Source organism: Carcharodon carcharias, chromosome 12, assembly GCF_017639515.1.
Source record: "Carcharodon carcharias isolate sCarCar2 chromosome 12, sCarCar2.pri, whole genome shotgun sequence".
Classification (NCBI taxonomy): domain Eukaryota; kingdom Metazoa; phylum Chordata; class Chondrichthyes; order Lamniformes; family Lamnidae; genus Carcharodon; species Carcharodon carcharias.
Window position 1 is genome coordinate 143,580,964 of NC_054478.1, and position 24,341 is coordinate 143,605,304.

At 42.6% G+C, this 24,341-nt stretch overlaps 1 protein-coding gene across 1 annotated transcript; it reads left to right on the forward strand.

Annotated features, from left to right (window-relative positions):
* The first annotated feature begins 404 nt into the window (after positions 1-404).
* On the forward strand, positions 405-17,269 carry ramp1 (receptor activity modifying protein 1). The gene is made up of 3 exons (XM_041200060.1): positions 405-502; positions 15,067-15,205; positions 16,698-17,269. The coding sequence occupies exons 1-3, from the start codon at positions 460-462 to the stop codon at positions 16,951-16,953; spliced, it is 438 nt and encodes a 145-aa protein (XP_041055994.1). The 5' UTR covers positions 405-459; the 3' UTR covers positions 16,954-17,269.
* The last annotated feature ends 7,072 nt before the right edge of the window (positions 17,270-24,341 follow it).

A 24,341-nucleotide genomic window follows, 5' to 3' on the forward strand; every position in this document is an offset into this window, starting at 1 on the left:
GGAGGTTTAGGGTCAGTGTGGGAGTTTAGGATCAGTCTGTGAGTTTAGGCTCAGTCTGGGAGGTTTAGGGTCAGTGTGGGAGTTTAGGATCAGTCTGGGAGTTTAGGATCAGTCTGGGAGGTTTAGGGTCAGTGTGGGAGTTTGGGGTCAGTCTGGGAGGTTTATGGTCAGTGTGGGAGTTTGGGGTCAGTTGGTTTTTGGGGTTAGTTGAGGGTTTAACGTTAGAATTAGAGTTTTAGGGTCGGTGTCCATCAGTCGGAGGGCTGTGCCCTCTGGGTCGGGTAGTTTAGGGGAGTGAAGCTGGTTTTAAGCCGGGAGGAGGAGCCCTGTTGCGGGGCTGAGTTTAAGCGGCGAGTGGGAGGCGTCTTTGAAGATGCGGAATAGCAGCGACCGTGGGGGGGGCGGGGGGGTGAGATTCAGTCAGAGACTCCGGGAAGGGAGCGAGCGGAGCGGCTCCTGATGGCTCCCCGGACCGGCCGCTTGCTCGGCCTCTTGCTTCTCGGTAAGTCGCTGCTCCGGGGGCTGTCGCTTCCCCCTTTACCCTCCGGCCAGTCGGCAGGACTTGGAGGGGGTGGGGGGGGGGCGGTGGTGGCGGCGGTGAGGGTGACCCGCGGCTGGTGGGGTGGGGTGGGGGGGCACCAAGTCCCCGCTCCTGACAGGGGATCTCTCTCTCTCTCGGTGCCGAGGTTCCCCCCAGAAACTGCTGCCCGCGATTTTAACAAGGAGACACTGTAAATGTGGGAGCGATGTTGAGGTGTGAGAGGGGAAGAACCCGAGGTACAGAGAGAGAGACAAAGAGAAACATACAGAATGAGAGTGACTGTCACAGAGATACACACAGAGAGAGAGAGATACTTGGAGAGAGGGAGAGACAGATACACAGAGGGAGGGAAAGACAGATACACAGAGGGAGGGAGAGACGGATACGCAGAAAGAGACAACGAGAAACATGAATAGAGTGACACAGAGAAACAGATGCATAGAGAGAGAGATACTTGGAGAGAGGGAGAGACAGATACACAGAGGGAGGGAGAGACAGATACACAGAAAGAGACAACGAGAAACATATGAATAATGAGAGTGACACAGAGAAACAGAGAGATACATAGAGAGAGATACTTGGAGAGAGGGAGAAAGATACACAGAGAGAGGTTTCGAGAAATACAGAGAGCGAGGTATAGAGAGAGATACACAGAGGGAGGGAGAGTTACACGGAGAGAGAGACAAAGAGAAACATTTAGAATGACAGTGACAGTCACAGAGATACAGAGAGATGCATAAAAAGAGAGATACTTGGAGAGTCTGGGAGAGAGAGACACAGAGGTTTCGAGAGATACAGGGAGGTTTCGAGAGATTCATAGAGAGAGGTATTGAGAGATGGATACACAGAGGGAAGGAGAGATACACAGAGATAGTGGGAGAGACAGATACACAGTCTCAAAGCGAAACATAAAGAATAAGTGTGACAGTCACAGAGATACACAGGGATACATAGAGCGATACTTGGAGAGAGATACACAGAGGTTTCAAGAGATACATAGAGAGAGAGATACATAGAGGGATACACAGAAAGAGAGAGGGATACATAGAGAGAGGGATACAGAGAGAGATATACACCGAGAGAGAAAGATACAGAGAGAGATACAGAGAGAGAGATGCATAGAGAGAGAGATACGCAGAGAGGGAGAAATGCACAGTGTGTCACGGTCACAGGGATACAGAGTGAGCACAGAATGAGCTGGAGAGGGTCAAAGAGGGAGACACTGACACACACGGAGCGGACTGCAAGAGAGACAGAGACAGATAGAGTGAGGGAGACAGAGACTGATCGGAACGACACTGTCTGTCTCTCTCTCAAACACACACACACATTGAGCTGCATAGGCACAGACTGGGACACGGTGAACACAGAAAGAGAGATACAGCACTGGGTGATTCATCGTGATACATGGCCAGATACAGTGAGCTCCATAGTCACACAGAGCGAGTCAGCACTGAGAGCGAGTGGGACACAGAAATAGAATTAGACACACACTCAGGGAGACACGGGGAGAGTGTGCTGTAAAGTCATTGCATTGGTAGATCCCAGTTAGTCCATACACCCAGTGGCAGCGCGGACTCTCTGCTCTACTGTTGAACTTGCGGTTAAAAAAAAAATTGACAATGACAGAAACGAACGATTTGAGTCAAATGGCAGGAGATCAGTTATCGCTGCTGGTGGCCGCTTTCACTGTGCAGCCTCTGGACTTATGCCTGTGGGATGGATCGTATTAATCCTCCCACTCTCCAGCCAGCAATATGGAAAGTCAGCATGAACTGACCCCTGTATCCCCTTGCTCCAGTGCGTGCAGTTTCCCATAGCTACCCCCATTGCATCATTTATAACTGGAGCCCATATGCACCAGCAACCTCAGCAACACTGCGCTTGGAAACCTGACTTCAATTGTGGCAGCTGCCGAGGCCCCAAGCCCTGGAATGCCCTCCCTAAACATCTCCCTCTCTCCTGCTTTAAGAGGCTCCTTAAAATCTACTTCTCCGACCAAGCTTTTGGTCACCTAGCCATAATATCTCCTAATGTGGCTGGGTGTCATATTTGGTTTGATACAAACTCCTGTGAAGCCCCTTGGGAGGTTTTGTTTTTGAGGCGCCATTACAAATGCAAGTTGTTGTTGTTGATCAAAGTGTACGTTCACCAATTTCGTGGCACTGAAGCCCCGGTTGGGCACTACTTTTTCTCAAAGTCCCTTCAACGTCTGATATTAGCCCTTGCTTCAGTGAAATTCACGCACAAAAGAAAAGGACATTTCTCACCTGCCATTGAACATATAGGAATTGGGGGCAGGAGGAGGCCACTCGGCCCCTCGAACCTGCTCCGTCATTTAATGAGACCATGGCTGATCCGATTGTAACCTCCAATCCATCTTCTTGCCCATGACACCTCCCCACCCCCTCGGCCCCGATAACCTTTTAAGGAGGTGTCTGCAACTAAATGCTTGTTGCTTAGCCCATTTCCCTCTTTGTTCCAGGAGTGTCAACTTTGAAATTAAACCACAGAAAACATGTGGTTGACTCTTAAATGCTCTCAGGGCAAAATAATAATGCTGGCCTAGTCAGCGACGCCCACATCCCAAGAATAAATTAATTTAAAAAAAACACAAAGAATAATGAGTGTTGCCACATAGAGCAAAATACGAATTAACCTCTTTCCAAGGTTGGGGTAAAGTGATGGGTCATCTGGTTTGATTGACAGGAAATGTGCAGTTTTTGACATTGGTTACATTGGCAGTGCAGCAATCCACAATTACGCTGGAATACTATTGCTTTTGAATTCAGTTGCTGTGTAGGTAAAATATGGTAGCAATTTGGTCACTTGCAGTGTTGGATAATGATCTTTAGTTCATTAATTTTGTATAGACAAGAGTCCATGCTGATCTCTATATAGCAACATGCAGTAATATAAAACTATTTAATTAAATGCCAAACAGCTTCAGGATAATTTTAGACTCGGCGATGAACACAGACTGGTGTTAAGGCCAAGCATTTCGAATCAGAGAATCGTACAGCACAGAACAGGGTCTGTCGACCTGGTCATACTTGTGCCAGCCCTTTGAAAGAGCTGCCCAGTTTAATCCCAAAACCTAGCTTTCTCCTCATAACCTCCTCTTGTTTTGCTTTTTAAAAAAAGTTGATCCCTGCTTCATATCAATACTTTTCTTCAGTCTCATGGTTTTAACCGATACACTTCCTGCAGATTCAGAGAACTTGCACTCTCCCTATTGTGTTTTTTAAGATCTCAGGAATTGGCAGTGTAATGGAAATTAACTGTACAGTAATATAAACACTAATAGAACAACAATTGACATTAAAATACAATATTAAGTACTAATGCTATTTAATAAAATAGAATGTCACAGAATCGTTACAGTGCAGGAGGACATTTGGCCTATCATGTCTGCTCTGGCTCGCCAAAAAACAATTCACCTGGTTCCATTTCCCTGCCTTCTCCCCCTAACCCTGCACACTCTTCCTTTTCCAATAATAATCTAATTCCCTCTTAAATGAGGGACCTGCCTCCACCACACTCTCTGGCAGCGCATTCCAGAACTTAACCACTCGCTGTGTGAAAAAGTTTCTCTTCATGTTTCTGTTGCTTCTTTTGCCAATTACCTTAAACCTGTGCCCCCTCGTTCTCGATCCTTCCACCAATGGGAACAGTTTCTCCCTATCTACTCCATCCAGACCCCTCATGATTTTGAAAACCTCTATCATAGAAACATAGAAACTAGGAGCAGGAGTAGGCCATTCAGCCCTTTGAGCCTGCTCCACCATTCATTATGATCATGGCTGATCATCCAACTCAATAACCTGCTCCCGCTTTCTCCCCATATCCTTTGATCCCTTTCACCCCAAGAGCTATGTCTAACTCCTACTTGAAAACATACAATGTTTTGGCCTCAGCTACTTTCTGTGGTAGCGAATTCCACAGGCCCACCGCTCTCTGGGTGAAGAAATTTCTCCTATCAAATCTCCTCCCAACCTCCTCTTCTCAAGGAAAACAGTCCCAACTTCGCCAATCTTTCTATGTAACTGAAGTTCCTCATCCCTGCAACCATTCTTGTGAATCTCAGGTTATATTCATATTACTGTAAGTGGTGCTAATATTACAATAAACATTAATATTACAGTAATAAGCTTCATTAGGTTAGTCAATAGATGTCAGGTAAAATTTAATGCTGAGTAGTGTGAGTTGACACATATTTGGAAAATGAGTAAAGGGAGGAATTAGATACTAAATGGTAAAATGGTTAATAGGAGTACAGGAGTAAGACTGAGGAGCTCTGCTTTCTAAATCTTCAAAATTGGGGATGGGATTGATAAGTTAATAAAGCTATAGAAAGCACATGGGAATCTCAGCATTTCTCATTAGGAGCAAAGAGTTGATACTAAATCTTGACAAATGATTGGGGATATAGGAGATGGTGGCATAGTGGGAATGTCACTGAGCTAGTAATTCAGTAGGCCCAGGCTTATTGTCTGGGGACATGGGTTCAAATCCCACTATGGCAGCTGGTGGAATTTAAATTCAATTAATAAATCTGGAATTGAAAGCTATTCGCAGTAATCTGATCATGAAACTACAGGATTGCTGTTAAAAATCCATCTGGCTCACCAATGCCCTTTAGGGAAGGAAACTACTGTCCTTACTTGGTTTGGCCTACATGTGACGCCCGACTCTTAACTGCCCTCTGAAACGCTCTAGCAAGTTGAAGGGAAATTAGGGATGGGCAACAAATACCTTGTGAGCAACTCCCACATCCCATGAAAGAATAAACTTTTTAAAAAATGTTACTATATCAGGAGGAGGACCCTCGGCACAAAGGAATAAGATCCTCAGGTGTTTTGACAGGGTGGGTGTGGAGAGGATGTTTCAACTTATGGGAGAATCTAGAACTAAGGGTCACTGTTTAAAAATAAGGGGTCGCTCATTTAAGACAGAGATGAGGAGAAATTTTTTTTCTCAGAGGGTCGTGAGTCTTTGGAACTCTCTTCCTCAAAAGGTGGTGGAAGCAGAGCCTTTGAATATTTTTAAGGCACAGCTAGATGGATTAACAAGAGGGTGAAAGGTTATCGGGGTAGGCAGGAATGTGGGGCTGAGGCCACAATCAGATCAGCCATGGTCTTTTTGAATGGCGGAGCAGGCTCGAGGGGCTGAGTGGCCTACTCCTGCTCCTAATTCGCACGTCCGTATGTATGTTCGTATGAATAGCCAAATAATTAATGCTGTGCCGGTCTTTCATGAGACCTTATAAATTTTTATGTTTCACTCACCATTTGTCGGTCTCATTGTTCCTCCCTCCTTGAGATAAAGGGTAGCATTCCATTATCTTTTGTGCCTGTACATTACCTTTTAGTGATTTGTGAACATGGACATCCAAATCTCCTTGAACAACCAAAGCTCCCAGACTCTCGCCATTTACAAAATATCCCACTTCACCTTCATCAGGTGATACCTCCCCACATTAAGCCTCAGATACCACAATTTTGGCTTCTTGCTTAATCTGTCTGTCCCTTTGTAACCTCTTCTTCTTAGCTACACAACCTCCAAACCTAGTGCAAACTTTGATATACAACTCGCTATTCCTTCATCCTAGTTACTAATCAATATATATAGTGAAAAGCTGAAGCACAATTAAAGATCTTCAGCAAACGTTACTTGTCACATTTTGCCAATTAGAAACTGAATTCTTTATCCGTACTGCCTGTCTCCTACCAACCAACTGCTGACTAATGCCACAAGGTTACCGCTGTCAATGTTTTACCAATCACATTGTTAAGGTTTGTTAATGTCAATTACATGGTTAAGGTTAGAAGAAACAGGTGATGGGTATTAATATATATTAACATATAAATAGGGGATATCTGGGACACTGGGTTGAGTGGAAGGAGAGCTGTGAGACGGAACAAGTCAATAAACTCTGTCAATAAAGAAAAGCTCTGTGTCTTGGTTTTGGCTTCACCAACTGGCCTGGATCCTGTTAGCAATTGTTCACTCTTTTCATCCTTACCTTTGCTAATGATCTCTTATCAGGTTGCCTTCTGGAAGACCATCACAGGGCTATACTATCCTGGGGGTTGTGTTTAGAGAAAACGCATGTGCACAGGGTTAAGAAATCGGAAGGGAAATGGTGCAATCTTCGGTGTGCATTGCAGGCCAGAGGTGAGGGAGGGGGGAAGCTCTGGAGACAGTTCAGCAGGAGATGTAAGAACAACAATGATTCTAGGTGATTTTTAACTATCCTAAGTGAACCTGAAATGTAGAACATGTGAGTGGATATGGTGGGGCTGACACTAGATTAATCTGTTTCTAGTCCAATGAGGAATTAAGCATTACTCGATTTAGTACTGGAAATGAAGTGGGAAAAACACTGATGTAATACCAGGAGAGTAATTGTAAAATGGCAGCAATAAAAAAAAATATAGGATCAAAGCAGGGACTGAAAGTTAGAATGACAGGACAAAGGTAAGAATGCTGGACGAGAAAGAAAATCATAGTTCAGTCAGATCGGAAGGGGCCCAGGCCAAATTAGCCGGACAAAATAGTTAGTCAAAAATTTCATGACTTGGCAATGAAAAGCTTCAAATGAAGGACAAAGAGTGAAATAAATATATTCCCATAGGGAAGAAACAAGAAATAAATGGAGAAATTTAAACCAAACTGTTTGGACTAACTGAAGAAAATGATGAATGGAGGAAGGTTAGTGGGAACGACTGGAAAGGGAATATGGATAAAGCCCAGCAGCAGATAACATTAAAGGAAAATGTGAGTTTTTTTTATAAGCAAATAAAAAGTAATTGCCTTTAAATTTTTTTATGTGCATATATAAGCCCTCATTATTTCTTTTTACTTTATCAGCTAGCCTTTTTCACATTCCCTATTAATCCTATATCTCCCTCTCCTCCCATTAAATTTTTTACATTTATTGTAATTATCTATCAAATTATTAGCACTAACTTTATCATATGTCTCTAAGTTTCTGTCTGCAGGTCTTTTTATCCTTCAAGAGAGCCAGGGAGGAGGTCTTCTGGTGCAGTGGGTAGTGTCCCTGCCTTTGAACCAGAAGCACTGGGTTTGAATCCCACTCCAGACTCAATGGCTATGGAAGACACATCCATAATGTGGCCAGACAGGTTGATTGTAAACCTGCAAATCCTTCCAGTATGCCTATAGGAGATGGTAAGAGCAGGAGAGACTCCTGGTCAGCCATGCTTGATGTAGAGTGGTACTCCTCAAGCTTTAGCTTCTACCTTCAGGCTAGTGTCCTGTAGGGAGAAACAAGCTATAGACAAAGCACATAAGCATGTGCTCTGTGTGCATCAATAGATACAAGAAGCCTTCTAAGTCTAAAGCCTGGAGAAGGGCAGCAGCATTTAGAGTTTTACAAATAGGAGCAGAGAGTACAGGCAGTGGTGACACATTTATACAAATGTGGCTGAAGTTAGAGTATTGTGTGCAGATCTGGGAAGCCCATTATAAAAAGAAAAGTGGAGCCCTACACAGTGTCCACAGTGGGTTCACCAGGGTAATATAGTTATATGGGGAGATTTGAAAACCTGAGACTGTTTCCACTGGAGCCAAGAAGGCTAAGATGAGATTTAACAGTGGGCCTGAAATACTGTGAATGTGGAAGGACTATCTTCTGTGGCTGGGGAGTCAGTGGTGGGAGGTCACCTATTTTAATATTGACACCGAGATTAAAGATGGAGAAAATCCTTTACGTTTAAGGTTGTTGGTGCTTGGAATGCATTGCCAAAGCATTGATTGAAACATAGATTATTGTATCTTCCAAGGGGAATAGTTGAACAGAGGAAGATTCAGGGGATTGGAGACAGAGCAGGGCAATGGGATTAGTTTTATATCGCTCGAGAAATGACCTGGCACAGACACATTGGGCTGCATATGTTCCCCTGTTGTAACATCCGTGATCCTCCTCCAGCCCCTCCAACCCTCCGAGATCTCCACGCTCCTCTAGTGCAACCCTGATTTTAATCGCTTCACCATTGCCGGCCATGCCTTCAGCTGTCTTCGCCCAATTCTCTGGAATTTCCTTCCTAAACCTCTCCGTCTCTACATCTCTCAACCTCTTTAAGACATTCCTTAACACCTACCTTCGCGACTAAGCTTTTGACTATTTGTCCTAATACCTCTTTGTAACCCTGGTGTCAAATTTTGCTCCATGAGGGCACCTCGGGAGGTTTTCCTATGTTAAAGGTGCTATATAAATGCAAGTGGTTGTTGATTGTATTGCAGAGTTGCCTTTTATTTAATATCAGCTGCTGGCAACATGTGGACATTTTCACATTTTCATCAGGATCTCACAGGTTTATGTCACATGAGGTAAAGACTTAACAGCATTTTGATGATGTAGTGCCTCTTTGAGAGAAGCTAGTTTCTAACTGGGGTCTATTCTTGAGATATTGGTTGGTCTGAACACAACAGAATCTCCTAACGCATGATGTTGATCAATCTAATTCAAAAAGGATTTAAATTTCAATTCAACATGAAGGAATAGGCCATTCAGCCCTTCCAGCCTGCTCCACCATTCAATAAGATCATGGCTGATTTGACTGTAACCTCCCTGATAACCTTTCACCCCCTTGTTTATCAAGAATCTATCTGGCTCTGCCTTGAAAATATTCAAAGACTCTGCTTCCACTGTCTTTTGAGGAAGAGAGTTCCAAAGACTCACAAGCCTCTGAGAGAAAAAAATTCTCCTCATCTCTGTCTGAAATGAGCGACCCCTTATTTTTAAACAATGACCCCTAGTTCTAGATTCTCCCACAAGAGGAAACGCCCTCTCCACATCCACCCTGTCAAAACCCCTCAGGATCTTAAAGGTTTCAATCAAGTCGCCTCTTACTCTTCTAAATTCCAGCAGATACAAGCCTAACCTGTCCAACCTTTCCTCATAAAACAACCTGCTCACTCCTGGTATTAGTTTAATAAACCTTCTCTGAACTGCTTTGAATGCATTTACATCCTTAAACATGTTGTTTAAACATGGCAAACATGTTGCCAGGATGATTTCAAATCCAGAGTTGAGTCCTTCAGAGCGCTCTAAAATCATTTTATTAAGGAGACAGACTTCATTCCAGAGAGATAAACCAAGATCACTTGTTGACATTGGTGGGCTATAAGGAACTTGAGGAATACGTAGAACCATAGAAAGATAAAAAGCACAGAAAGAGGCCATCTGGCCCATTGTGTCAGTGCTGGCTGAAAAAGAGCTTTCCAGTCTAATCCCACCTTCCAGCTCTTGGTCCATAGCCCTATAGGTTGCAGCACCTCAAGTGCAGGTGTAAGTGTTTTTGAAACCTGATGAAGTTTTCTGCTTCTACCACCCTTTCAGGCAGCGAAGATCCTCCGGCTGGAATAATTACTCAACTCCCACTAACCCGTAAAACCGTGCCCCTGGTTATTTACCTTTCTGCTTTCCTTAAGATCATGTACTCCATCCGCTACATTTTCCTTAGTTACCACATCTGTTGCTTCTTCAAAGAACTCTGTGCGGTTTGTCAAGTGCAAACGTCCCCATGATGGCTTTTTCTAACCATTTCCTACTTACTAACCAACCTGTAATTAACTTGAATTACCCAATTACCCCTTTTGAAAAATAGGAAATACAATGGACACTCGCCAGACCACCAACACACATCTGCACATCCAGTGTAATTGCTAGAGTCTCTGCAATTTCTTCCTTTGCCTCCATCAGGATCCTCGTATGTATCCTGTCAGCCCCCAGGGCTTTGTCTCCCTTTACCTTAACTAATGTATTTACCATTTTTCCAAACATGAACAATAAGATGCATTGCTTGAAGAGTTATGCAATAAATTAAACTGGTTACAGATTTGGATCATACTTACGGAAATAAGGTGATAATGTGGAGTTAAGGTCAAAGCTTAGCCATGATGAGGGGATGGTTAATGTCACTGGACTAGTAATCCAGAGGTCCAGGTGAATCCTTCAGGACAGGATTCAAATCTCACTACAGCAGTTGGTGGAATCTGAATTCATAAATAAACCTGGAATTGAAAAATAATCTTGGTAATGGAGACCATGAAACCCATCATTGATTGTTCTAGATCACTAATAGAGAAGGAAATCTGCTGTCCTTACCCGGTCTGGCCTACGTGTGAATCCAGGCCCACAACTATGTGGTTGACTCTTAAATGAGCAAGCCACTCAGTTCAAAGGAAATTAGGGATGGGCAACAAATGCTGGCCTTGCCAGTGATACCCACATCCTATTAAAGAAAAGAAAATGATCTTATTGACAGAGCAGCCTCGAGGGGCTGGATTGGCCACCTCCTGTTCCTATTTCTTAAATCAAGAAGCAAGTTGAAGAAGTAAACACCAGCAGGAAAGAAACAAATGGGGGTAAAATCTGTTTTGCCCATCGCTGGTGATAAAGGGTAAGCCGCCTAACACTGAATCCAAGTTTCTTTCCAATTGAAGTCAATACCAATTTGCTGTCTCCTGATATTGCCAAGACAAAGATAAATTCTGCCCAGACAAAATGGAATGTGCTTATACTGGGGCCAGTGCGGATGGAGCGGAAAATAGGGATATATCCTCTGGCAGAGCAATAAAAAGCAACAAATGGAAACACAAAAAAAAATCCTGCAAATGACATCGCAGCTAACAACAGATGTTTTTGTAACTATATTAATAGGAAGAGAGTGACAAGGGGGTAATGTGAACTGGCGAAAGGCAGATGCAGGTTATAATTCCACAGTGAACAAGAGGAATAAGTATTGCTGGTGCATGGAATCTGGAAGTAAACTAAAGAGAGGAACTTCATGGAATTAATATAAGCTTTAAAAAAAAGAGCCAGTGTAGAGTATGGATTATATTGGCAGCTCTCCAGAACTTCAATACGCATCGACTCTCTGTAGATCTAAAATATAATTCTAAGACCTCAGCAATTTGCTCCCTCAGGACCTAGAGAGTATATAGTTGAGGCCCTGCTGTTCCATCTTCCTATCACTTAACTCATTTATTTAAAATTTTCCTTTTATCCATTAAATTATCTCTCATCTCTCACTCTCAACCATCCCCTTTCCAGCAGCCTTCACTTTAACCAAGACTGTTGCAAAAAATTTATTACACGCCCCTGCAATTGTTTTTTTTTATCATCCCCTCCTGTCAGGTCCCACCTCACTTTCAACAATTCCCTTCTCTACTGATCGATTTGTGAAATATTTCAATGCTCCCCAATGACGTTTATTGGATTTTCTCTCATGTTCCCTCACCGTGTCCCAGTTGGTATCACTCTTGCCTCTTAGTCACAAGGTTCCGGGTTCCACAAGTCCCATTCCAGGAGCTGAACACACACACACACACACACACACACACACAAAAAAAAATCAAAGCTGACACGCTAATGCATTACAGAGGGAGTGCTGCACAGTCCGACGTGCCTCCTTTCAGGTGAGATGTTAAACCAGGCCCCATCTGCCTACTCTGGTGGATGTAAAAGATGGTGTTATTCTGAAGAAGAGCAGGGGGGTTATTCTGTGCCCAGGACCAATATTTATCCCTCAGTCAACAACACAAACAAATTATTTGTTTATTATCACATTGTAGGAATTTGTTGTTTGCAAAATTGGCTGCCATGTTTCTTACATTACAACAGTGACTACACTTCAAAAAGTACTTCAATGATGCACAAAAAACATTATATAAATGCAAGTCTTTCTTTCTTTGATTTCCTTATTTTGTTCTTAACATCTTCTTATTTTCTCACCTCACCTTTTTCATTTGTTCATTAGACAGTTTTCTTTTCAATATTAATTATTTTCAAACATCCTCATTTGTCTGTGGTATCTCGATGCTAGTAGTAACTTACTTTCTTTTGATGGACTGTAGGTGGTCTGTACCTTGCAAACTTCTTCATCCCCATGGTCCTGCACCTATTTCTCTTCATCTCACCTCAGCTTGCTCATTCATCTTTCTAAATTCTACCCTAATCCAATATGCTTTTCTAGTTTTAGTACTGGTCTTATCATTCCTTGCTGGGTCTTAAACCAGTGACAACTCCCAAGGTGCTTGCCTACATTTGCCCTTATCTACCTGATCTGTTCCACTGCTTACAACCAGATCTAACAACACCTGTCCTCTCGATTATCTAACACATTGCTTGAGGAAGGAATCCTCCACAGATTAGGAATTCCATTCACCTATCTCCATTTACCCCCTCAGGTCTCAATCAATAATTAAAATCTTTCAGAACATTAATTTTATAATTCATTCTCACCTGTCTTTAATCTGACTGCAAATTCCTCTTCTAAATCTTTTCTCACAATTTGACGACCTTCTCCAATAATTATTCCTTTCCTTTTTTTTTGGCTATGTTTAAACCCTATCTTTATTCCAATCTTTTCCCCATTAATAATTTGTCAATTTGATTTGATTTTTCTACCAGAAATTCCTTCTGGAAAATTGTTTCTCTGAATGCATTTTATCATCACTTAATTCTCCCTTCATCATTGGATGGTTCTGATTGATTTTAGTTTCCCAGCTTCTTGCCTTTGCACTCATCAGGACAAATACAAGAATGCCAAATTTCAAATGATCACAACAATTTATAGTTGTTTAATAGTACAAAACTTTCGTATTGCTGAAATAAAAGACAAGCTATCTAAACGTTTTGCCTTGCATTCATCAGGACAAACACAAGAATACCAAATTACAAACGGTCACACCATACATTGTTGTGTTGCTGAACAAAAAGACATGCTATCTAAATGTTTTGTCTTGCACTCATCAGGATAACTTGCAAGAAATTACCAAATTGTAATGGAGAAACAACAATTCAACACTCTCTTCTCATGCAGTATAAATTGTTGTTCCCCCATTACAGTTTGGTAATTTCTTGCAAGCGATCCTGATGAGTGAAAAATGAAAAGCTTAGATAGCCCGTCTCTTTTTACAGCAATGCAACAATTTAGGTTGTGATCATTTGAAATTTGGCATTCTTGCATTTGTCTTGATGGGTATAAGATGAGAAGCTTCAGCAACATGTCTCTCTTTTCAGCAATATTCAAATTCTCTACTACCAAGTGACTGTTTTCCAGCTCCCTTATTCATACCTGATTTTATTGTGAGTGCGTTGGTCATCTCCCTGCCCAGATGTAGCCCACACTTACGGAATAGATCCTATGTCCCAGAACTAGTGCCAAAGCCCTACAAAGTAGAATCTCTCTTTTTGACCTGACTCCTTTTAGCCAGGCATTGATTTTGCTAATGGTACTGTCACCCCCTAGTCTATGACATGGCCAAGGAGTTAATCCTGAGATTACCATTTCATGGAAAGGGAGATTTTAATTCTATGTGAATCACCATCTGTGAAGTTCGACTCCTAAAATCATTTGCTAATCTTCTAAATTGATTTTTGTGGAATTCCAGCGGTGGACATTTGTTCTAGATGTTCCAGCTGTGGACATTTGTTCTAGATGTTCCGGTTCTGGACGTTTGTTCTAGATGTTCCAGTTTTGTACATTTGTTCTAGACGTTCCAGTTCTGGACATTTGTTCTAGATGTTCCAGCTGTGGACATTTGTTCTAGATGTTCCAGTTTTGTACATTTGTTCTAGACGTTCCAGTTCTGGACATTTGTTCTAGATGTTCCAGCTGTGGACATTTGTTCTAGATGTTCCAGTTTTGTACATTTGTTCTAGACATTCCCGTTCTGGACATTTGTTCTAGATGTTCCAGCTCTGGACATTTGTTCTAGACTCAGGCAGGCCCATCATATAAGAACAATTTTCCACATAGGAACTGAGAGCTGCAAATCTGTTCGCCAAGAGTAAATTGCTTTGGCTAGTTTTGTTGTAACCTTTCATTCCTGCCTTTTCCCACCTCTTGGTCAGTCACCCATCTGATCTCCTTCATTGTCTGTGCCTTATCTCTCATTAGTGTGACTACCCTCTCAAACTCTCACTCTAGAAGCTGCTCTCTTTCCCTGGTGCATCAGACTGACTCCGTCTCCTGCTCAGCTTCTGAGATTTTGAGCTGGGATAATGTGGGCTGCTGGTGCTTCACCTTGATGTGTCTGTCAGAGCCTGGTGTCCTGAACTCCCAAACCTTGAAGGAACGACACCTTGTTGTCCCTTCCTGTGCTGTCATGGGGTCTTTGACATTCATCTGAGGGGACAGGTGGGGCCTCGGTTTAATATTACATTCAAAAAGATGACACCTCTGGCAATCCAGCTCTCCCACACTACTGCACTGAAATGTCAGCCTAGATTATGTGGTCAAATAAAACTAGAAAACTGTAAATACTCAGCTGGTCGGGCAGGGTCTTTAGAGAGAGAAACAGTTAACGTTGATAACTGAGTATTTACAGCACTTTCTGTTATTTCAGATTTCCAGCACCCACAGTATTTTGCTTTTGTTTTATGTGGTTGTCTCTGGAATAAGACTTTAACCCACAACCTTCTGTCTCCGTAGTGAGAGTTATAAGTCTATTAACGTTCTACTAAAATTGTTATCAATGTCTCTTTGCAGCAGATCACCTAATTCTGCTCACTGCCTGCAATGAAGCCTATTACTCCTATCTTATCCAACACATTTGCTTGGAGGCCTACAGATTTCAGATGACTGACATTGGACAGAAGTTCTGGTGTGACTGGGAAGCTACATTAAGGTACTTTAGGATTTCTTTTTAAAGCTTGGTAAGAAATAAGAAATCGATTGGAACCTCTTTTTACTTACACTGTTTTCATTATTGTGGTGTTGTCAAATCTTCCCAGGCTTGCTGCTTGAGCACTGAAGCTTAGGGATCTATTGGGTAAATGCACTGTCGTGTTGTACATAGAGTTCTGCAGGATAAGTAGCTCTCAGCTTTTGTTCCTGGTCTGTGCTGAGTTAATCAGTGCAGCACTACACATGTCTCAGGTCCCAATAGGGAAGCAAATTAAGAAAAAAAAATCAATCAACATTCTGACTCCTGATTATGGTTCAATTATTCATCAAGGAAAGTATTTGTGCACATCTGTGTACTTGTGCATAAGCATGTGTGCATGTATCTGCATGCATGCATGTACGTGTATCTGCATGCATGTACATCTGCATACATGTGCACGTATATCTGCGCGTGTATCCACATGCATTTTTAACAGGATCCAGGCCAGTTGGTGAAACCGAAATCAAGACACAGAGCTTTTCTTTACTGAGAGATTTTACTGACTTGTTAAATCTCACAGCTTTCCTCCTACATGCCCAGTGTCCCAGCTATCCCCATGTATATGTGCTCAAAGACAATTAATACCCATCACCTGTTTCTCTTAACCGTAACAATGTAATTAACATTAACAAGCTTTAACAATGTAATTGATAAACATTGGCATGCATGTTCATTTAACCCTAACCATTTTCCTGGTTGAGATTGGTAAACTCAACATAAGGAGAGACGTTCCTGCTCTGTGTAGTTTGGTGATGTGAAATTGAGACACTTTTGGGTTGAAGCTTGGGATCTGGAGTGAGAAGGAGCACCAACAATAAAACAATTTCTTCCTATAATATTTTGTCAGTCACTGGCTGCAGTTAAACAGAGTGAATTAGGCCTGTGACTATCATTACTTCAAATTAACACTGACAATAAAGAATATTTCTATAGCACAACCTCAGGGTGACCTTATGGCCAATGAACTACTTTTGCGATTGTAGTCGCTGTTGTAATGTAGGAAAGGTAGATTGAAAATCCAGCCCCTTATGTTTACTTTATCCCATTCAATATCATAAAGCCCTTTATAAAGTCCCTTCTTGCTTTTGGGTATCTGATAGTATTGTTTGATGTTTATTTTCACTGTGTTGCACAGTCTTTCTCTCTTTGCATTGTTCACCTCCAGTTTTTAATAAGACATACAAAGGTTACTGGGAAAAAGTCAGAAATACACAGGCTCACGAGTTCTTGAAAGATACTCATTAAAGTTTCAGGTGTATACACGCCTGAACAGGTAGCCAAACTAATTTTTCTCTTTTAGATTCTTATGGGCCCGCTCTTCATTCTTGTCTTTGTCAATTCCATTTGGTGGATCATTCATTTAATGAGCTTTATTTTCCATTGCACCATATCATTTTTCAGCATTGACCATTGTACCTGGCCTTGCTAATGAATGCTCTCTCTTTATTTGCAGTTCCTATGGGGATCTCACCAACTGCACGTTCTTGATTGCCAACAAGATGGACTGTTTTTGGCCAAATCAGGTGGTGGACCAATTCTTTGTCACCATCCATAGGGAATACTTTGCAAACTGTTCTGTCTCTGGGAGAGCCCTGGGGGATCCCCCAAATAACATCATAGGGCCCTTCATTGTTGTCCCAGTGATGATCACACTGCTTATGACAGCACTTGTGGTCTGGAGAAGCAAACGGAATGAAGGCATTGTCTAAAAGGCTTCACAACCCCTTCCAGTGGTAGAAGACATCACGGGTTTTAGGCTTGATCTGGTAAAGCAGTGATACCATTTCAGCCAACTTTACATTGGAGAACATCAACAGAAAGTTGAACCACAGAGTCTAAAGTTGAATCCAAACTCACTGTTGAATGGTCCTCCGGTGTCTTAAGAGCAAGTGGAAAACTTAAGACATTATAGGCATCCACTGGTCCTATTCAGAGATTTTGCTCATGTTTATCAAATTGCTCTGCAACATCTGTATTCACTTTCAAACTTTAATACAGTACAGTAAAGACACAGTAAAGTTTAAATCATCTGGACCTGGCCATTAAATGTTTGCGACTTAAGTGTTGATGAGTTTGACGGGCTTTATAAAGTATATGTTGGGTCAAACTGTGCTAAGGACTGATATCACGTATGGAAACAATAGCAGGTGCTCAGTGCATGTGCTGAGTTTCATGCCATTTTTTCCCTAAGTAATGCATTTGTGTAAAGCCCATTGATGCACCCATGAAAACTTCTGTCCACACTGCTACACATGAATTTTCCTTATCAATGAATGAATGAATGAATTGGCCAAATATTGTATAAACATTCTAACGTAATGACTAATGTAATCAACCTACTGGTGCCCATGCAAGAGCCGGAGGAGGGTAGAAAGTTGGCTGAGAAAAGTATGGACGAGGAACCACCAAAATGTAACTTTAATTTCAATCCAGAAAGTTTGTTAATCTTGTTATCTATGGCTTTTCGTTATTTGGGGTGTTTGAACTGCCCTTGTAAACCCAACCTGTTGAGCAGTCTGCACTGCTTTTTGAAAGCAAAACATGGATTGTTAGGCATCAAGAGAGTTGGTAGGTGAGGTTCTGGGATGGTATTGGAGCCATTCAAACCAGGAGCAGGCAAGGGTCGGTGGAAGCAGACTCAGTAATAACTTTCAGAAGGAAATTAAATATATAGTTGGAGGGGAAAAGTTTAATGAGCCATGGTGAAAGACCAGGCGGCCAGGACTAACAGACAGCTCTTTCGTGCCTGTGCTAGCTCTTTGATGGGCCAAATGACCATCTCCTAAACTGTATCGCTCTATGACTGCTTTCATTTTGATCCATGCTAAAATTGGCTCCTGAGCAGGGTGATAATGGGAGCTACAATTGCTTCCAAATGCCCTTAAGCAGGCGAGGAAAGTTGATTGTGGTTTTTGCTGCGATTGACTATCCATTATCCCTGCAAGAAAGTGCAAGTTTAGATGTTCATTGAGGTCAGAATTGGATTAGGCTGCTTCTGCTGTCAAATTCTTCCAGCACTCACTGTGTGGACCGTCCCATAAGGAAAGGAGCTGCTTTCCAAAAAGATTCAGCACCTCCAAGAGCAGAGGGAGGAGGGAAGAGGGAGAGAAAATCGGAAAAATTGGCTCATTGAGTAAAATCTTGAGCGGTGATTAAAGATACAGAATGCAACAGAGCCTCAGAAATATTAAACAGCGGATAGCGAATAAGAACAGAAAATGCTGGAAATGCTCCTCAGGGTCAGGCAGCTTCTCTGGAGAGAGGAATCGAGTGAGCATTTCAGGTCCATGATTTTTCGCGAGAACTGGAAAAGGTTAGAGGGTTAACAGGATTTAAGCAAAGCCAGGGAAAAGGATGGAGGGTGGGGAGGATGTCAGGGGGTTGAGAAGGCCGGCTGAGGGGGTGGTGGGGGAGGACGGGGGGTGGGGTGTGAGGACGGCAGTGGTTGGGGGGGGGGGCGTGGTTGGAAGAACGAAAGGGAAGGTCTGTGAACTGGTGGAAGGCAGGAGAGATTAACTCACAAATGGGACGATGATGCGAGGCAAAATAGAGTGGTAATTCGATAATTAAACAAAAGATGTGGCCAGCGGAGGTGTGAATGGTTACCGCAGAATAATGGAAGGTACAGGAGGCAGGGAAAAGCTTGTAAAGAGGGCAGGGTTGCCTGGGAATGTGGTGGTGGGTAGGCCTCATGTGCCTGGGACAGCCCCTACCTGTACTGATAGGAGATCCCCACCCTAAGCACCAGTGGCTCTGCTGCAGCCATCCTGGAGCTGCGCCTGCTGTCTGAGAAAAAGGAAGCAGCGGTGAAGATCTAAAGTTGTTAACCTCAGTGTGAAGGCCAGTAGGCTGTTAAGCACCTAAGGGAAAGATGAGGCTCTGTCTCTAAAGCCTCCACTGAACTTCACTGGAACTGTGCAGGAAGCTTAAGTACAGAGAGGTCGGAGTGGAAGTGGAAGAGAGAATTAAAGCAGCAAGGGGCCAGAAGGTCAGGTCACGCTTACAGACTGAATGGAAGTGCTCCACAAAGGGATCACGCATCTACATTTGGTCTCTTCAAAGTACAGGAGACTGCAACATGAGCAACAAATACAGTACACCAAGCTTGAAGAAGTACAATAGATCACCTGGAGGGAAAGGGAAAGGCTTTTCTCCTACATTTGCATGGGTAGGTGTTGGAGGAAGGACAGAAGATGCTGCTGGGGTTAATGGAAGATTCAGCCAGGGTATTGGATGGGTGGGGGTTGGGGTGGCAATGGTCCCTCGGGAATGTTAAGAGAGGAGAAGATATGTTTGGTGGTGGCATCATGCTGGAGGTGGCAGTAATGTCAGATGATGGAGTATCATATGTCATGGACTAGTAACTGGACATATAATATTCACCTATCATGCATGGATCAGTAAATGGACACCTTATCATGTATTACTTGTCATGGGCTTGTAACTGAAAATCAACTTTTCTGGCAAGCTTTTATGTGGCACTTATCAAATGTCTTTTGGAAGTCCATATACACTACATCAACCACATTACCCTCATTAACCCTTCCTGTTACCTCATCAAACCCTTCCTGTTACCTCATCAAAAGCTCAAACATGTTAAAAAAGCAAAATGCTGTGGATGCTGGAGGTCCCTAATAAAAACAGTGCATGAAAAACTCAGTGGGTCTGGCAGCATCTGTGGAGAGAGCAACATTGTTAACATTTCGAGTCCAATAGCACTTTCTGTTTTTATCTTAGTTTAACACGATTTGCCTGTAACAAATCTGTGCTGGCTTTCCTTAATTAATCCACACTTGTCCAAGCGATGGTTAATTTTGTCCCAGATTATTGTTTCTAAAAGATTTCCCCACCAAGATTAAACTGATTGGCCTGGACTTGCTGGGCTTGAACAATTTACCAGTCCTCTGGCATCAGCCCTATATCTAAGAAGGATTGGAAGATAATGGCCAGTGCCTCTGTAATTTCCACCCAAATTTCCCTCAGTACCCTCGGATGCACTCCATTTGGTCCTAGTGACTTGTCAACTTTAAGTACTGCCAGTCTTTTGAATACATCCTCTTCATCAATTTTTAGCCCAGTGTCACACTTACCTCCTCTTCCACTATGACTTTGGAAGTAACTTCTTCCTTGGCAAAGACAGAAGCAAACTACCCATCTGGGGGATACCTCATCCATGCCTTCTGCCTCCATGCGTAGATCATATTTTTTGGTCCCTGATTGGCTCTACCTATCCTCTTACTATCCTTTTACTATTTATGTGCCTATAGAAGACTTTTGGATTCCCTTTTATGCTGGCTGCCAGTCTCTTCTCATACACTCTCTTTGCCTCTATCACGGAATAGTCACTTGACATGCAGTATCATGTGTTAGATTCCCTGTGATTGGGAATGCAGAATTACTTGCCCTGGACTCATACTGGACATGCACTATCACATGTCACGGACCAATAACTGGACATGCAGTATAAAGAGGTGAGAAATAGGAGACAGAAGGCCATCATTCAATAATATTATGGCCGATCTTCAACCTCAACTCCACTTTCCCTCACACTCCCAATATCCCTTGATTCCACTAGAGTTGAAAATCTATCTATCTCAGCTTTGAATATACTCAGTGACCAAGCATTCAGGGGTAGAGAATGCCAAGATTCACACCTCTCTGATTGAAGAAATTCTTCCTCATCTCAACGTTAAATTATCAACCCTTATTCCTGAGACTACATCCCTTAGCTCTGCCAGGAAGCAACCTCTCAGCATTTACCATCCAGCTCTCTCAGAATCTAATATATTCCAATGAGATCACCTCTCTAAACTCCACAGTATAAGCTCACTCAACTCAATTTCTCTTCAAAGGACAATGCTCCCTCCCTGGGAATCAATCCAGTGAACATTCTCTAAGGTAAATGTGCCCTTCATGAGATAAGGAGATGAAAACTGTGCTCTGTACTCCAGGCCTGGTCTCACCAAAACCCTGTATAACTGTGGCAAGACTTCCTTACTCTTGTACTCCAACCCCCTTGCAATAATGACCAACATGCCATTTACTTTCTTAATTGCTTACTGCACTTGCATGTTAACTTCCTGTGTTTCTTCTAGGATCTCTGAATCTCTCTGAAAACTAGTTTCTTGCTATTTTAAAGTATTTTGATTTTCCTTCTGCTTATCAGAGTGAATAGCCTCACATTTCTCAACATTATACTCCATATTACTCACTCACTTAACCTGTCTATATCCCTTTGCTTACCATCCCACCTAGCTTTTCAGCATGAACAAATTCAGATACATTACTTTCAATCCCTTCATCTAATTCATTAATATAGATTGTAAATACCTGAGGCCCCAGTACAGATCTTTGTGGCACCCACTAGTTACAGGCTGTCAACTCAAAAATCCCTTGATATCCCTACTCTCTGCTTTCTGTCCGTTAACCAATCCTCTATCCATGCTATATATTATCTGCAACTCCATGAGCCTTATCTTATGTAATAACCGTTTAACGCGGCACATAGCAAATACCTTTTGAAAATATAAATACACCGCATCAACTGGTTTTCCTTTACCCTGCTTGTTACATCCTCAAAGAACTCTGATAAATCTGTCAAACACAGTTTTCTTTTCATAAAACCATGTTGACTCTGTCTAATCATATTATGATTTTCTAAGTGCCTTGTTAACACCTTCTTAATAATGAATTCCAGCAATAGCTGATATCATGTTAACACATTTGCAGGCCTCTGTTTTTCTCTCTTCCCTCCTTTCTTGAATAGTGGTGTTACATTTGCTAGGACCATTCTAAACTGGAGGGAATCTTAGAACATCATGGCCAATGCATTCATGATCCCTACAACCACCTCTTTTAGAACCATTGGATGTAGTCCATCAGGTCCAGGGGATTTGTAGGCTTTTAGTCCTATTAGTTTTTTTACATTTTCTCTACTAATATTAATTACTTTAAGTTCCTCACTCTCACTACTCTCTTGGTTTCCTACTATTTTTGTCTTTTTTAAGTCTCCTACTGCAAAGACAAACATAAAATACTTGTTTGCCATCTCTTATTCTCCATTATAATTTCTCTCATCTCAACCTCTAAGCAACCAATATAGATAAAAACAAAAAACTGTGGATGCTGGAAATCCAAAACAAAAACAGAATTACCTGGAAAAACTCAGCAGGTCTGGCAGCATCGGCAGAGAAGAAAAGAGTTGACGTTTCGAGTCCTCATGACCCTTCGACAGAACTAGGTGAATCCCAGGGAGGGTTGAAATATAAGCTGGTTTAAAGTGGTGGTGGTGGTGTGGGGGGGGGGGGGCGGTGTGTGGGCGGTGGGGGTGGTTTGGGTTGGGGGAGAGAAGTTGCATTTCCCCCAACTTAGTCTACTGCATTCGTTGCTCCCAATGCGGTCTCCTCTACATTGGAGAGACCAAACGTAAACTGGGTGACCGCTTTGCAGAACACCTGCGGTCTGTCCGCAAGAATGACCCAAACCTCCCTGTCGCTTGCCATTTTAACACTCCACCCTGCTCTCTTGCCCACACGTCTGTCCTTGGCTTGCTGCATTGTTTCAGTGAAGCCCAACGCAAACTGGAGGAATAACACCTCATCTTCCGACTAGGCACTTTACAGCCTTCCGGACTGAATATTGAATTCAACAACTTTAGGTCTTGACCTCCCCCCTCCATCCCCACCCCCCTTCTGTTTCTTCCCCCTTCCTTTTGTTTTTTTCCAATAAATTATATAGATTTTTCTTTTTCCCTCCTATTTCCATTATTTTTAAATATTTTTAAATTTTTGATGCTCCCCCCACCCCCACTAGAGCTATACCTTGAGTGCCCTACCATCCATTCTTAACTAGCACATTCGTTTAGATAATGTCAGCAACTTCGACACCGATGTGTTCTTTTGTTCTGCCGTCTGTAACATCTTTTGATGATCTGCTTCTATCACTGCTTTTGCCTACAACCACACCAACCCCCTCCACTTCTCTCCCCCCACCCAACACCTCCACCACCACCACCCCCCCCACCTTAAACCAGCTTATATTTCAACCCTCCTTGGGATTCACCTAGTTCTGTCGAAGGGTCATGAGGACTCGAAACATCAATTCCTTTCTTCTCCGCCGATGCTGCCAGACCTGCTGAGTTTTTCCAGGTAATTCTGTTTTTGTTTTCTAAGCAACCAATGTTTATTTTCATCACTTTTTTCCTTTTAACATATACAAATTACATATTTACGTATTGTATCCTTTATGATCAGGGCTACCTCATCTCAGAAACATAGAAACTAGGAGCAGGAGTAGGCTATTCGGCCCTTCGAGCCTGCTCCGCCATTCAATATGATCATGGCTGATCCTCTATCTCAACACCATATTCCCGCCTTCTCCCCTTACCCCTTGATGCCCCTGATATCCAAATATTTATCAATTTCTTTCTTGAATATACCCAATGACCCGGCCTCCACAACTTTCTGTGGTAGAGAATTCCACAGGTTGACCACCCTCTGAGTGAAGAAATATTTCCTCAACTCAGTCCTAAATGGCCTGCCCTGCATCCTGAGACTGTGGGCCCTGGTTCTAGGCTTCCTAACCAGGGGGAACATCCTCTTTGCATCCAGTCTGTCCAGACCTGTTAGAATTTTATACATTTCAATCAGATCCCCTCTCATTCTTCTAAAGTCTAGTGAACACAGGCCCAGTCGAACCAATCTCTCCTCAAATGACAGTCCTGCCATCCCCAGTATCAGCCTAGTGAATCTTCGCTGCACCCCCTCTATGGTAATTATATCCTTTCTTAGATAGGGAAACCAAAACTCCATGCAATACTCCAGGTGTGGTCTCAGCAAGGCCCTGTATAACTGCAGTAAGACATTCCTGAACTCAAATCCTCTTGCATTGTAGGCCAACATACCATTTGCCTTCCCAATTGCTTGCTGCACCTGCCTATTTACTTTCATCGGCTGCTGTACAAGGACACCCAGATCCCTTTGGACATCCACATTTCCCAATATATCACCATTTCAATAATACTCTGACTTTCTGTTTTACACATCGAACTGTATAACTTCACATTTATCCACGTTATACTGCATCCACCATGTGTTTG